The 16,619-nt window shown below is 37.6% G+C and overlaps 2 protein-coding genes across 2 annotated transcripts; both read left to right on the forward strand.

Moving 5' to 3' along the window:
• The first annotated feature begins 402 nt into the window (after positions 1–402).
• On the forward strand, positions 403–1,347 carry LOC138425479 (olfactory receptor 2B11-like). Its single transcript, XM_069563423.1, has one exon. It carries the CDS (start codon positions 403–405, stop codon positions 1,345–1,347), a length of 945 nt encoding a protein of 314 aa, XP_069419524.1.
• An 11,896-nt stretch (positions 1,348–13,243) lies between these two features.
• Positions 13,244–14,182, forward strand: LOC138425293 (olfactory receptor 2B11-like). The gene has a single exon (XM_069562993.1). The coding sequence runs from the start codon at positions 13,244–13,246 to the stop codon at positions 14,180–14,182; it is 939 nt and encodes a 312-aa protein (XP_069419094.1).
• Positions 14,183–16,619: the final 2,437 nt, after the last annotated feature.

Raw genomic sequence — 16,619 nt, forward strand, 5'->3', positions numbered from 1 at the left:
ACTGAGTAAGGATGAAGGAAATGAACACAGGCAGTAAGTCAGCATGGGTGGTTCTTGGGAAACAGTCTTCTATTTTGTTATTTTCTCTAATATAAGAGTAATTGTGAGACCCCCCTTTCTCTAATAATTAAACTATGAAAATTTGTTATATTTCATTTCCTAGGTAAAATATCAAGATTTGTTAGTCTTCCTTTCAAGTGTACTACAAAATCATTATTTGGGGCATTTTGTCTCATAATTTTTTATTTTGCAAATATCAAATCACATCACAGGAGTTTTACCACAGAGAAAAATCCCTTCATAACTCATGTTATTTAGCTGGATAAATTGACCATCAAGAGTATTTAATACTGAAATGCAAATCTTCCCTTTGACTTAAATCCACAAACAAGAGCAACAGTCATGAATGCAGGCAATGCAAGTACCCCACAGTTTTTCATTCTCTTGGGTTTCTCTGACCATCCCTGGTTGGAAATGCCACTCTTCACAATAGTTCTTGCTGCTTACATCTGCACGCTAGCGGGAAACATCTCGATTATTGTGATATCCAGGGTAGATCCTCAACTTGACAGCCCTATGTACTTCTTCCTTTCCAACCTCTCCTTCCTGGACCTTTGTTTTACTACAACCACCACCCCTCAACTGCTGCTGAACCTCTGGGGCCCAGATAAGTCTATCACTTATGGAGGCTGTGTGACCCAGTTTTATATGTTTCACTTCCTGGGAGCCACTGAATGCATCCTCTTAGCTGTGATGTCCTTGGATCGTTATGTGGCCATCTGCAAGCCTTTGAGGTACCCAGTTATCATGCAACAGCAACTCTGTATCTTCCTAGTGGTCATGGCATGGCTAAGTGGTTTGGCTAACTCCTTGCTTCAGTCATCCCTCACCATCCAGCTGCCACTCTGTGGCAACAACAAGGTAGATGACTTCCTGTGTGAGGTCCCAGTGATGATCAAGATGTCATGTGCTGACACCACGTTCAATGTAGCTATGCTCTCTACTGTGGGCACTTTCTATTCCCTGGTTCCCTTGTCACTTATTCTTGTCTCCTACGGGTTCATTGTAGCTACAGTGCTCAGAATTCGGTCCTCAGAGGGAAAGAAGAAGGCCTTTAACACATGTAGTTCTCATGTTATTGTTGTATCTCTCTTCTATGGACCGGTAATTAGCATGTATGTGCAACCTTCTTCTACTAACTCCCAGGATAAGAACAAACTAATGTCCCTTTTCTACAGTTTGGTAACTCCTATGCTTAATCCTTTTATTTATACTTTAAGGAACAAAGACATGAAAAGGGCAATGACGAGCCTTCTTGTCTTATTGTACCATCAAAGAAGAGAATAAACATAGCTATTTTTGTGCTTCATACTCTCCATATAGGGCTTGGAAGAGCCCCTGTTCTAAAAGCACTTCTGATTTTACCTCCTCTCAAAATTCTCCCTAAAATGTAGCTTTTTAATATATAGCTATCATAATAAATAAAATAAACATGTGGTACAACATTTTAGATAAAATTTATAAAAATGTTAAAATTCATTTGTATATAAATTGTGTCTTAGAAAGTATTGAAAGACATATCTTAAAAATATCTCTATGTGACAAATCCTCTCATGTGTAGGCACATTTGATGCACCTGGTTGTACTTGCTAGAGGGCTGTTTTTCAGCTTTGGCACACATTACAATCTTTAAACTTATAAGGACTAACTCCTCTACAGAACTCTTATATCAGAATTTTAAGAAATCATGTCCAGAAAATTAGTTTTTGAAACTGCCTCAGTTAACTTTGAAGTACATGCAGAATTTGTGAGGACCATCATCGGAAAAACAAATTGAGATATCCATTAGGGACAGAGGTCAGAAGGGATCTCAAATATGGGAAAAGGTATAAGCTGACCCTTCCCCTCCAAAATAGGTGACAATTTGCCGAAAGATTGAAGAGTTTCAAATGCTCTAAGCTTTAAAAGAAAGATATAAATGCATAAGCAGAAAAATTAAAAACACAACCCCTAGCAAACACTAAGGCAAATGCAACAATACCAAATTGAATACCTAGACAATATGATTTCCTTAAAAAACCAATACAGAATTGTAAAGTAAAATAAAGTAAAAATAAACAATAAATAAATAAATATTCTATGAAATTCAGCTAAGTACTTCAATCAGTAGTGAAACTCTCATTTATGTGCAATAAAATTTTTCGAAATTGGTTTCCTAAAACTAAATTATACAACAAAGAATTGACAATTGAATTGTTACTGTTGATTACTAAATTATCAGTATGGGTAAGTAAATATTTAAAACTATCTCAAACAAACCAAAAACGAAAAGAAGAAACCATAAGAAATTATGCAAGAAAACATATGATTTAGAGAATAGACACATGAAACTAAATATAAACAACAGGAATGGTAGTTGAATGAAAACAATAGATAGAGGAGAAATAACTAAGTAAATAGTCAGAAAATTCCGTGGGAATGAGAGGTTCCAGCCATACATTAGACACTCCAGGCCTGGGATTTGACACTGGGAAAATAACCCCCATTAGCCGGTTTGAAAACCAATGGGGCTTAGATCAGAGCTATAAGAAACCAAGATTCCACTCTTAAAGAGAGCACCACAGTCACGCTTACTCTTGATCACAGTGCAGAAGCTACAAACTGAACACTGCATGGGCTCTGGTCAGCTTGCCAGGACTGCACCAGCAAGACCCCGGCCCACACCAGCCTCCAGCTCCAGCCCCTCTCGCCCTGGCATTGCTCTCCTCTGTAGCAGAGGCTGTTGCCAATGAGAACACCCACACTTAGAAGGAAAGGAGCTGGCTTGGAGCCCAGTCATGCCCTCACCAGGGCCAGGGCAGTCATTGCCAATGTATGTGTCCATGCTCACACATGAGAGGAGCAAAACCTAGGAAGGAGAACATTATCACTGGTGGGCATGAGGCCACCTTACTGGCATGGCACCAACCACTCTTGCCCCAACCCAGCCTCCAACCAAGACATGCATATACTGGGGGAAAAGTGAAACCAGGCCAAGAGTGCAACTTCATGCCCTCAGGCCCAGGCAAGGACTCAACCAAGGTAGAGACAACCATCACACCCAAGAGAAACCGAACTCTGTCAGAGTTCCTTGTCTAGCCCCTTGGGCCTTGAACCCACCTCCAAAAGGATGATGAGCACAAGAGAGGTGCTTACTCACACCTGACTCTGACTCAAGCCCCTCCTACACCAGCCATACCTCACACCAAGGTGGTGGCTGCCAGCACACACGGAGAGAAGATGCAGCCCATGCTCACTTCAGATCCAGCTCTCCTGCTGAAGCCCCTGGGCACACACAGAATGCCTAAGGATGCCTCAAGACCAGGATAGGTAACTACTTCACTTAATTTGATAAAGACAGAGAAAGTTAAACAAAATGAGAAGACAAAGTAATATGTTTCAAATAAAGAACATACCTGAAAAAAAAACCCTAATGAAATGAGATAATTCACCTGATAAAGAGTTCAAAGCAGGAGATCAATCAAGTTTGAGATGGCTGCCCCAGATGGGGACTTAGAGGAAAAAAAGGAGAATACATGGGCAGAGATATGCCCTAGGGAGTGAGTGGCTGGAGCTACAGATTGAGTGACCCAGTCCAGGGGTCCTACACAGGGCAGATGAGTCCTCTTGACTGACCAGAGGATCACTGGGACTAACAGGAAGGCTGTGGGAAGCTTGACTCTGCTGGTGACGAGTGCACATCACTAGCTTACCCTCAAGGCAGGGCAAAGATGGTGAAGAGAAGACTACTCCAGTGGCTCCAGGGTTTCTGGAGAAAGCCTCTGCACATGCCCTGACCCAAGCCAAGCATACACCTCAGTATCACTTAATTCACATTGTAGTGCAGCACTGGATCTGGGTGGTCATGACCAAGAAGGATGCTCAAAAATGGGACACAGAGGTGACTCAGTCCCAGGTTGGCATCTGGGTCAGGTGGTGGCCATTGTTGGAGCTTACACAAGCATCACACTGGAAACAACCCAGAACTCTGACAGTCGCCAGTTTGCCACAGTTCACACACTGATACATGCCGAGTGTCCATGTGGGCCCTGCCTTCCCTGTGGTGTGGTTCCATAAAAGGGTAAGGTGGCAGAAGTTGGAGGGGAATAATCAGCTATGAGAGACAAAGGGGACTTGGATCCAAGACTGCATCTGAGCAGAGTGAGGGAAATATTTGCTGGCCCCTGCTCAGGAAGTACATCAGGGACAGTTTGGATCTGTCTATGGCCAACACAAGCTAAGAGCCTGCTTGGGCCCTCCCTTGCTTCAGCACTTCCCCACTATGGGGCAAAGGTCCTGGTGTGGGAGAGGAAAAAGCACACTCTTAAAGGGAAAAGAGCCAGCTTGGGCCCAGCCCTCAGGGGTTGGTCCAGCAACCTGGGATCAAAACCCACTCCCAATTAGGAGGTGACAGTCATGAGCAGAGGGGAAATCCCACTTCATACCCAGCTCCAGCTTCAGTCCCTCCATCTTCTACTAAAGTAATGGCTGTTAGTACATCCTGAGGAAAGAAGTGACATGTATCCATGTCAAATCCAGTTCTCCCACCAAAGAAATCGGGCACATGCAATCCATACAGGGATATTCCCACAGAGTGACACTCAGGTAAGACCACAAAAGGTCACTGTTTAATCTAAATTCATAGAGGTTGAGAAAGTGAAGCAAGATGAAAAGGCAGAGGAACTGGTTTCAATTAAAAGAACAGGAGAAAACTCAAAGTAATGGAACAATAAACAATTTACCAGATAAATAATTCAAAGCACTAGTAATAAGAATGTTAACTGAATTAAGGAAAAGAATAGATGAACACAGTGAGAATTTTAACAGGGAACTAGAAACATAAAATATACTCAATCAGAAATGAAAAATTCAAGAGCTGAAATAAAAAAAAACAGTCAAAGGAATGAATAGGTGGCTAATTGATACAGAAGAACTCATAAGTGATCTGGAAGATAGGGATAATGGAAATCACTCAATCAGAACAGCAACAAGAAAAGAAAATTTTAAAAACTGAGAACAGTTTAAAAGCTCTCTGAGACAACATTAAGTGCGTCAATATTCACATTATCGGGTTCACAGAAGGAAAAGGGGGGATCTTAAAGTGTTTCTGACGAGATTATGGATAAAAGTTGCCAAAATATGAAGAAAGAAACAAATATTCAGATACAGAAAGGACAGAGGATTCAAAAAAGTTGAACTCAAACAGACCCATACCAAGACATATTATAATTAAAATGGCAAAGGATAGAGAAAAAGAGAGAATTGTATTACAAATACAGTCAGAGGGAAAAGAAAAGTAATATAAAAGAGAATCCTTATGGGTTCTCAGTTGATTTTTCTGCAGAAACTTTGCAGGTCATAAGGGAGTGGTACGACATATTCGAAATGCTGAAAGGGAAAAACCTACAACTAGGATATTCTACTGTGCAAGATTATCATTTAGAGTTGAAGGAGAGATAAAGAACTTCTCAGACAAGTAAAGAGTTTATCACAACTAAATCCATCCTAAAAGAAATGTTAAAGGGTCATCTCTAAGTGGAAAACAAATAGGAATCTATAGGAAAGAGAAAATCCCAATAAAAAAGGCAATTATATAGTAAAAGCAGAAGATTAACTATTTACATATAGAAATTAAAAGACAAAAAAATTATAAAATAACTGTAACTACAATAAACAATACATGATTAACATGAAGATATAAAATACAATATCCAAAACACAAAATAAGGAGAAAAGGAGTAAAAACTGCAGATCTTTCAGAATGTGTTTGAACTTAAATGACTACCAGTTTAAAACAAGTAGATATAGATATACAAGCCATAGTAATGACAAATCAAAAACCTACAATAGATACACAAAAACAAGGGAGAAAAGAACAGAAGAATACTAGCTAAAAACTCAATAGAAAATAATAAAAGAAGAAAAGAACAGAGAATAACTACCAAAACAACCAGAAAATAATAAAATAGCAATAAGTACATACCCATCAATAATTACTTTAAATGTCATGGACTAAATGCTCCAGTTATAAAACATATAATGGATGATTTGATTAAAAAAAAAAAAGACCCAGCTATATGCTGCCTACAAGAGACTAACTTCAGAGCTAAAGACACACACAGATTGAAAGTGAGGGAATGGAAAAAGATATTTCATGCAAATGGAAACAAGGAATAAGGGGTAGCAATACTCATATCAGACAAAATGGACATTATAACAAAGGCTTTTCCTATTTTCTAGTTTGGCAAAATTTTCACTGTGTTCATCAATTTTTCCCCAGTGCAGTTAGCATTCTTATTGCAAATGCTTTGAAACTTTATCAGGTAAATTATCTGTTTCATTAGGGTCTTTTCAGTTGCTTCTTGTTCTCTCATTTGAAACATATTCTTCTGTCTTCCCATTTTAACTTTCTCTGTCTCTTCAAAATTAAATGAAATCGTTACCTATCCTGGTCTTTGACCGTGTTTGTATGGGAGCATTCCTATGCAGTTTGTGTGTGCCCAGTGTCTTTGCTGGGAGAACTGGGTCTGAAATTAGTCTGAAGGTAGCTCCATCTTCCCCCAGGGACTTGCAAGCTGGTAATGGTTGCCTCTACTCTGCTCACAGGCAGGGCCAGTGAATTGAGATGTCTCAGCTCCCATCAAGTGTGTTCATTCTCATTGCCAATAGACATCTCCTCCTTGATGGGTAATAGCACTGGAGTAAAAAGGCCTGGTGTAGACTTGTACACACGCTGGGGTGGTTCTGGCAAGTCAGCAAGAGCCCAGAAAGCTTTCAATATGCAGTCTCTGCTATTGATCAGGAGTAAGCATGATTGTGTCTGCACTCTTCAAGAGCAGAGTCTCAGTTTCTTACTCCAGTAAGCTCCACTGGTTTTCAAACCTGCTGAGGGGTCTCCTCTTCCTAGTGTCAGACCCCAAGGTTGAGGTGTCTAATATGGGCCTTAACACCTTGCTCCCCAGAGAGGATACCCAAGCCTGTGATATTCCCCTCTTCTTTCGTGTCTCCTCCTAGGGATGTGAGTCCCAAACAAACTGTTTCTCTCCTCCTACCCAATTGCATATGAATCTTTCATTACAGCTTTGGCTATAGTAGATTAGTTCTGCTGTCCCCAGGTAAATTTGAGCAAGAGTCCCTGCATATGTCATTATAGTTTCTATGTGTTTCTGAGAAAGGTGAGCCCTGTGCCCTGCCATGCCACCATCTTGATCTCCTGAAGGTATTTTTTAAGTTATCGCTTTGATTTCTCCTCACATGAAAGACCACTTAATGATTTTCTTTTTCTTCTCTCTTCAACTGATTTTTATGCTCCCTTATTTTATGGCCAGAAATAATTAAATCTTATATAAGATAGTCTACAAATGAGCAAAGTAAGATATTCAAAGAACTTAGATATAAATTCTCTAGAATCACTTATTCAAGCTAGTTTTGTACTAATAGTATCTTATTTAAATTTATTATCATCAACAAACTATCAGAAAAAGTAATCAAGAAATAATTCCATTTACAGTTGCATCAAAAGAATAAAATGCCTAGAAATAAATTTAACTAAGAAGGTAAAAGACTTGCACTGAAAACTATAAAACTCTAATGAAAAAATGAAGAAGATACAAATAGACGTAAAGATTTTCTGTGCTTATAGATTGGGAGAATACTTTATGTCCACATTACACAAGGCAATCTACAAATTTAATGTAATCCCTACAAAAAGCAATGGCAGAGCTAAAAAGAAATAATCTTTAATATTGTCACTGATGATTTGGGGGGGGGTTCTGACTTCAAAGGTAATGACAAGAGAAACAAAAATAAACGAATGAGATTACATCAAATTAAAAAGCTTCTGCACAGCAAAGAAAACCATGAACAACATAAAAAGGCAACCTACACAGTGGGATAATATGTTTCAAATTATATATTTAATAAGGGGTTAATATCCAAAATAAAGAATTCATACAGTTAGATTGCAAAATGAGAAGTGCTAAATAGATCTTTTTCTAAAGAAGACATACAGATGGTATACAGGCACATGAAAAAATGTTCAACATCACTAGCAATTAAGGAAATGCCTATCAAAACTACAATGAGATATCATCTCTCATATCAGAGCAGCTATTATCAAATGGATTAAAAATAACAAGTATTAGTAAGGAGGTGGAAAAAAGGGAACCCTAGTGCACTATTCATGGGAATAAGAATTGGTGTAGCCATTATTGAAAATAGTATGATGTTTCCTCAAAAAAGTAAAGATATAACTATCATATGATCCAGAAATTCCACTTCTTAGTATTTATCTGGAGAAAATGAAAACACTATTCAAAAAGATATGCACCTGTATATTAACTGCAGCATTATTTACAATAGCCAAGATATGGAAATTGCCTAAGTTAACCATTGATGGATGAATGGATAAAGAGGATGTGGCATATATATACAATGGAGTAATAAAAAATGGAACTTGAGAACATTATGATAAATGAAATAAGTTAGACAAAGACATATACCATATGATTTTACTTACATATGGAATCAAGAAACAAATGAAAAAACAAAACAAACAAAAAATAAAAACGTAATGCGCCACTATTATACCATGGTGACTATAGTTAATAATATTGCATTATAAATCTGTAAGTAAATTGCTACGCAAGTAAATCTTAAAAATTCTGCGGTAAATATGCAACATTGCATAGTGACAAAGGGTCTTCCCAGCTGGCACTAGTGCTAAAGAACTCAACTGCCAACGCAAGAGATGTAAGAGATGCAGGTTCGATCCCTGGGTCGGGAAGATCTCCTGGAAGAGGGCATGGCAATCCACTCCAGTACTTTTGCCTGAAGAAATCCATGGATAGAGGGGCCTGGCAAGCTACAGTCCATACAATTGCAAAGAGTCAGACATGACTAAAGTGATTTAACATGCACGCATAGTGACAAATGGTAAATTAGACTTACTGTGATCATTTTGCAACATATACAAATATCAAATCAGTATGTTGTGCAACTGAAAATACTGTAATGTTGCTGTCAATTGTGCTTCAATTAAAAATCATTACAGTAAAACTTTTAAAATAAAATAACATAAAAGTAGTTTCCAGTGTGTCAGGAAATGAGTTTATTTTAAAACAAATCTAGTAGTAGAGGACTCTTGCTACCAACCCCAATTCAGTAAATAACTAATTATACGTAAGACACATTTCCATGGAGAACTCAGTCCCCAAAGAACTTCGTCTGCTAACTCATCTGGGATAAGCATAAATGAGCTGTTTGTAAAGAATGCCTGAGTCTTAGGAATATAATACAAGAAGCATACCTGCAAAGCAGTCTTGATATTATCTACTACTGTCTTCCTATTCTGGGCTTTTTTCCTTTTTTGCAGCATTGTGTCACACGAAAAACTCACACTTCTGAAGGTAATTCTTAGACACTCATTTGCATACTATAGTTTCTCTGTCCTTCTCTGAAAGTCTGAAAATTCGTGTGTGCCTCCATAATTCCTTTTTATTAAATTACAGTTATCAAAATAAAGTGAGTAAAAAGACACTTGTTTTAAAGACTACCCATTCTTAGGGAAAGTTGGAATGTGTTTACTTCAAAGTAACTGATATGTGTAGGAAAAGCAGAGAGCATTTCATTTCCAGGAGCCTTCTCTAAATTTTGGAAATATATACTCTGATGCCTATAGAAAGCAACTAGATTTATCTTTGTAATCACACTCAGTCTTTGACTTAAACCAACCTTAAAATCATGTAAATTTTAGTAAATACTAATCTGACAGACATTAAACACCTGAGTGAAGTGTGTAGCTTTCATTCAATCATGTGAACATTTTTAATATGTAGTCAAAACTTGATAGATTGACTTGTCCACATGTTTCATCCAGATGCTTTGATATCAGATAAATTTTCATTTCTTCTACAATCTTTCCCTATATATAAACTTAAAAATCACTATAAATACAAAGAAAATAATGTGGGATACAAATGATACATAAGTAAGACACACCAGAATGAAAACATTAGTGGAGATTTAAAGGAGAAGGCAAAAGGAATAGATTGTACTCTGGTAAAGTGGCTTTGAACACTGGGTTAAACAGTGGAAGCTAAATAGATCTCTATTTATCTCCAAGTGAAAATAGTGACGAAAAATCACTGAAGGTAGATCCAAAAGTAGGCTAAAAATTCTTGGAATATAAGAACTAAAAATAATGAAATATCATGAGAATGATACAAAAAAGATTAGTTACCTAAGAAAGAATTAAACAGTGTAAATATACATCAAAAGAGAATCACATTATTTAGGACACTTTTTGTACTATCTCCAGGGAAATATATGGAGAAATGAAGGAGGCTCTGGGGTGATCATCATTCACAAACAAAACTGCACTTGCTAAGGTGAATAATATATATAAAATTCCAAATAATGCAGGTTTTCATACAATTGATGAGATTATACTTGGCTGAACACTATCATGAGAGTTAGAAAAAATTATGTAAGAATTTCTGGAGGATCAAGACTAAAATTACTCTTTAAAAGATTGCAAAATGAATCATGGTAAAAAAATTAAAAAGGTAAGTATAACAATGTTAACTGAACAGACAATAGATGTCATACAGTGCAATTATTTAATAATGTGGGCAGATTGCCTTTTATTTATTTTAACAGCTAAATTAATTCATACCATGCTTTTGTTTCATATATATCTATACAAAGTACTTTCACCATAAAGAGAACTTAGGTCAAGATATATTCCTACATTTGAAGTGTTCTTTTAATACCTTAAATAATGTCAGAGTTGAATGAGTTGTAGCAAACATATTCACTTAGAAAATATCTCTACATGTGCTTTCTTTGGAATCTTAAAACTCTAAATTTACAGTCTCATTATCTCACTATCTCAATTTAAGGAATTAATTGCTTTTTTATATTTAGAACCTCAATAAACATGATTGGTTAACAACATCTTAAAATATGAGTACTAAAACTTCCTTTGTTATAGGGTTTGGGGCTAGGTACTAAAGATTTAATCAGTGTAAAATGCTTACTGTAGAGTTTGGTGCATAGAGCTCTTTCAGGATGAGTTGAAATTATTATTTTATTACTATATTATACACATCTGATCTAGAGTTAGTGTGTAAACAAAGGACCATATTCACATCTTAGCCCTGAGTAGCTTTGTGTGACAGCTCACAAGATGGCTTTGAGGATTCGATGAAATAAAGTATGTGAAAACTATGCTTTGCAAGTGTAATTCTGTTTCCCTTGAACCAATAATTAATTGGCAGAGTAACTTGGAATTTTGTCACTGGTATACACTACCTCAACTTCCTATCTGATTATTTTTCGTCTTACAGAAGATAATAGATTTCATGAAACACAATTTAATGCTAAACAGGAAAAAAAGGATAAACAAAAATTCACTTACTTTTAAAATTTTCTCAAAAACTGCTTTACTCAGCTAGTTGATTTTGTTGTTGCACATGCCTCATAGCTTTAAAAAACAAGAGAGAGAGAGGGAGAAGTTCCTTGGTGGTCTAGAGGTTATAGCGCTTAGGATAAGGCATTTTCACTGCTATGGTCCAGGTTCAATCCCTGGTGGGGGAACTGAGATCTCCCAAGTTGCACAGCACAGCCAAAATCTTTAAGAAATGGAGGGCATCATGTCATGAGTATATGAAGTACTTTATGCCTATGAATAATGTCTGCAATCCTGAATTGGAATAAAGAATTTCTTCCTGACATCAATTCCCTGGCCTTAAAGGATGTTTGTAGTTATATGCAATTAAGTGAATCAATGATAACCATCCAAACTCTTATATAAAAACAGGATAAGTCCACTCACTGAAGAAAAATTCATACAAGATAGATAATTAAAATTTAACATGAAAAATCAAATGCCCAGTTTGAACTAAGTAGCTATGCAAGAAAATTTACATTCAAAAACAAATTTTTGAGTATGGAAAAACATACTATATAGCAAAATTCTCTCATTATATACTTCAGGAAATTGACATGCTTAAATTTCTTGCTCAATTCCAAATTACTAAGATAGATTTAAATAAAACAAGCCTTCATAGTTCCCATGAAGTGAAGTGAAGTGAAAGTCACTCAGTTGTATCCGACTCTTTGTGACCCCATGGACTATACAGTCCATGGAATTCTCCAGGCCAGGATACTGGAGTGGGTAGCCTTTCCCTTCTCCAGGGGATCTTCCCAGCCCAGGGATTGAACCCCGGTCTCTCACATTGCAGGTGGATTCTTTACAAGCTGAGCCACGAGGGAAGCAAGCCCATTCCCATGGGAAAGATATAATTATTCAACTATAATAACATATCTGAATCTGAATAAGGTTATCTTTTTTAGCTTTTTGATTTATACTAGAGTATAGATGATTTACAAGGTTGTGTTAGTTTCTACTCTACAGCAAGGTGATTCAGTTATACATATTCACATATCTATTCTTTTTCAAATGTTTTTTTTTTTGTTTAGTTTGTTACATAATATTGAGTAGAGTTCCCTGTGCTATAACAGTAGGTCCTTGTTGAATATCTATTTTAAATATAGCTGTATGTACATGTCAACCCCAAATTCCCTAACTATCCCTTCCACCAACTCTTCCCTCCCTGGTAACCATAAATTCTGAACAACGCAATCCTGATAATGCTTCTTAAGTTGTCTCCAGTCTGGTCTTCTCCCATAACTATGTCAATGCTTTTAATCTTCTCAATATTTCAGTAATGCCTTGCAGCAGTGTTTCTGATAATGACCCATCTGACTCCTGGACTCCATGCCACATCTACTCTATCAGACACCTGGAGATAGGAATCATGTTAACAGTCTCTTCAGCTAAAATTTTCACAAGCAAAGTATGAAAACCATTACCTTGGAGTATCGAAACAACAGTCACTTATTTAATCCTCACCAGAGCCCAAGGACGGTTATTCCCATATTTATTAAACAGAGTAGGAAACCAACCTTCAGCGAGGTTATTTGTTTAAGGCAGTTTGCATTTATTTTGTAGAGTCATGAAAAGTAATTAAGTCACCGGGTGTCACATTCATTTAATTATCTTCCTTCCCAAGTTACTGTACCCAATCTCCTATGACTAGATACATAATTGTGCACACCGCATAACTGTGTTTTGTCATTTCTCAAAGTATTTCTATCTTTCCTGCCATTTCCCTGCTATAGGTGAAACAAATTGAAGATAATGGAACTAATTAACAAAAGCCATCCTGAAGAGTTTATTCTACTAGGCTTTGCTGACCGTCCTTGGCTAGAGCTTCCTCTATTCATTACTCTGCTTATAACATACCCCATGGCCATGATGGGAAACATAGCCATCATTCTGGTGTCCAAGTTAGACCTCCGTCTGCACAGCCCCATGTATTTCTTCCTCACCAACCTCTCCTTTTTGGACATGTGCTACACCACAAGCATTGTCCCTCAGATGCTCTTTAACCTGGGAACATCTAAGAAGACAATCAGCTATATAGGGTGTGCTGTTCAGCTTTATTTCTTCCACATAATGGGGGGCACAGAATGTCTGCTTTTGGCTGTTATGTCTTTTGATCGCTACGTGGCCATCTGCAAGCCTCTACACTACACCCTCATCATGAATCAGCGCGTCTGTATCTTATTAGTGGCCACCGTGTGGCTGAGTGGAATGACCTATGCTGTCTCAGAGGCCACTGTCACCTTACAGTTACCACTGTGTGGTCGCAATACCCTGGATCACTTGCTATGTGAGATTCCTGTTCTGATAAAGGCTGCCTGTGGCGAAAAGGGGGCTAATGAGCTCACACTCGCAGTGGTATGCATTTTTTTCTTAGCTGTGCCACTATGCTTAATTCTTATTTCCTATGCTTGCATTGGACATGCTGTATTTAAGATTAAATCTTTGGAGGGAAGGAAAAAAGCCTTTGGGACATGTTCTTCCCACCTCATTGTAGTTTTCCTATTTTATGGTCCAGCCATTAGCATGTACCTTCAGCCCCCCTCCTCCATCTCAAGAGACCAGCCCAAGTTCATGGCTCTCTTCTATGGAGTAGTGACTCCTACACTCAACCCTTTCATCTATACTCTGAGGAATAAGGATGTTAAGGGGGCACTGGGCAACCTCATGAGGAGTGTATTCACTTGCAAGTGAGAGTTAGCAGACATCAAATGAAATTATTTGCCCATTGAGGTAGGTTTTATAGAGGTTTCTTTAATAACTCACTCTAGCTTCTTATGTCCAGAGATCATTTGATGTTCTTTTTGCAAAATATGTCATGTTCCTCATATTCCTAGACAATGCTAATTCTTGGCCAATACTCACCAGTAAGGGCATTCTGTGGAAATGTATTGTTGCTTCCATGTCCTGGCTATTGTAAACAGTGCTGCAGTGAACATTGGGGTACACATGTCTCTTTCACTTCTGGTTTCCTTGGTGTGTATGCCCAGAAGTGGGATTGCTGGGTCATAAGGCAGTTCTATTTCCAGTTTTTGAAGGAATCTCCACACGGTTCTCCATAGTAGCTGTACTAGTTTGCATTCCCACCAACAGTGTAAGAGGGTTCCCTTTTCTCCACACCCTCTCCAGCATTCATTGCTTGTAGACTTTTGGATCGCAGCCATTCTGACTGGTGTGAAATGGTACCCTGTTGTGGTCTTGATTTGCAATTTCTCTGATAATGAGTGATGTTGAGCATCTTTTCATGTGTTTGTTAGCCATCTGTATATCTTCTTTGGAGTAATGTCTGTTTAGTTCTTTGGCCCATATTTTGACTGGGTCGTTTATTTTTCTGGAATTGAACTGCAGGAGTTGCTTGCATATTTTTGAGATTAATTCTTTGTCAGTTGTTTCATTTGCTATTATTTTCTCCCATTCTGCAGGCTGTCTTTTCACCTTGCTTATAGTTTCCTTTGTTGTGCAGAAGCTTTTCGTTTTAATTAGGTCCCATTTGTTTATTTTTGCTTTTATTTCCAATACTCTGGAAGATGGGTCATAGATGATCCTGTTGTAATTTATGAAGGAGAGTTTTGCCTATGTTTTCCTCTAGGAGTTTTATAGTTTCTGGTCTTACGTTTAGATCTTTAATCCATTTTGAGTTTATTTTTGTGTATGGTGTTAGAAAGTGTTCTAGTTTCATTCTTTACAAGTGGTTGACCAGTTTTCCCAGCACCGCTTGTTAAAGAGATGGTCTTTTCTCCACTGTATATTCTTGCCTCCTTTGTCTAAGATAAGGTGTCCATAGGTGTGTGGATTTATCTCTGGGCTTTCTATTTTGTTCCATTGATCTATATTTCTGTCTTTGTGCCAGTACCATACTGTCTTGATGACTGTAGCTTTGTAGTAGAGCCTGAAGTCAGACAGGTTGATTCTCCCAGTTCCATTCTTCTTTCTTAAGATTGCTTTGGCTAGTCAAGGTTTTGTATTTCCATAAAAACTGTGAAATTATTTTTTTCTAGTTCTGTGAAAACCCTCACATTTTTTAAAGCAACTTAAAGGAGTTTACATATATTTGGTGTTTAACTAATATGGTAAGAAATCAATATAATGTTGTATAGTGAAAAATTAATAAGTAAGAATAACAATAGTGAGTTGAACTTTTCTGGCATGTCTTCTGGTCTAGCAAATCAAGATTTAAGCAAATTATTGGATGATAAATCATATGCTTTTCTGAACAAGGTACTTGAGCCCTCCATGCATCTCTGGCAGGTATGGGGTTTTGATTCTAAACACAATTTCGCCCCTCCTACCATAGTCTTGGGGCTTCCCTTTTGCCCCTGGACATGGGGTATCTTTTTTTTGGTGGGATCCAACATTCTTCTGTCAATGGCTATTCAGCAATGAGTTGTAATTTTGGAGTTCCTGCAGAAGATGAGCACTTGTCCTTCTACTCCACCATCTCGGTACCTCAGCATTTTTGCCTTGAGAACCCCACTAACAGTATGAAAAGCAAAAAGATATGATACTGAAAGATAAACTCCCCAGGTCAGTAGGTGCCCAATACGCTACTGGAGAAGAGTGGAGAAATAGCTCCAGAAAGAATGAAGAGACAGAGGCAAAGCAAAGGAAAAAAAATGCCTAGTTGTGAATGTGACAGGTGATGGAAGTAAAGTCTGATGCTGTAACGAATAATATTGCATAGGAGCCTGGAATGTTAGGTCCATGAATCAGGGTAAATTGGAAGTGGTCAACAGGAGATGGCAAGAGTGAACATGGACATTTTAGAAATCAGTGAACTAAAATGAACCAGAATGGGTGAATTTAATCCAGATGACCATTATATCTACTACTGTGGGCAAGAATCCCTTAGAAGAAATGAAGTGGTCATCATAGACCACAGAAGAGTCAAAAGCACAGTACTTGGGTGAAATCTCAAAAACGACAGAATAATCTCTGTTCATTTCCAAGGCAAATTATTCAGTATCACAGTAATCCAAGTCTAGGCCCAACCACTAATCTAAAGAAGCTGACGTTGAACAGATCTATGAAGATCTACAAGACCTTCTAGAACTAACACCAAAAAATTTTTTAAAAATGTACCTTTCATCATAGGGGACTAGAATGCAAAAATAGGAAGTCAAGAGATATCCAG

Source organism: Ovis canadensis, chromosome 20 (genome assembly GCF_042477335.2).
Source record: "Ovis canadensis isolate MfBH-ARS-UI-01 breed Bighorn chromosome 20, ARS-UI_OviCan_v2, whole genome shotgun sequence".
NCBI lineage: Eukaryota > Metazoa > Chordata > Mammalia > Artiodactyla > Bovidae > Ovis > Ovis canadensis.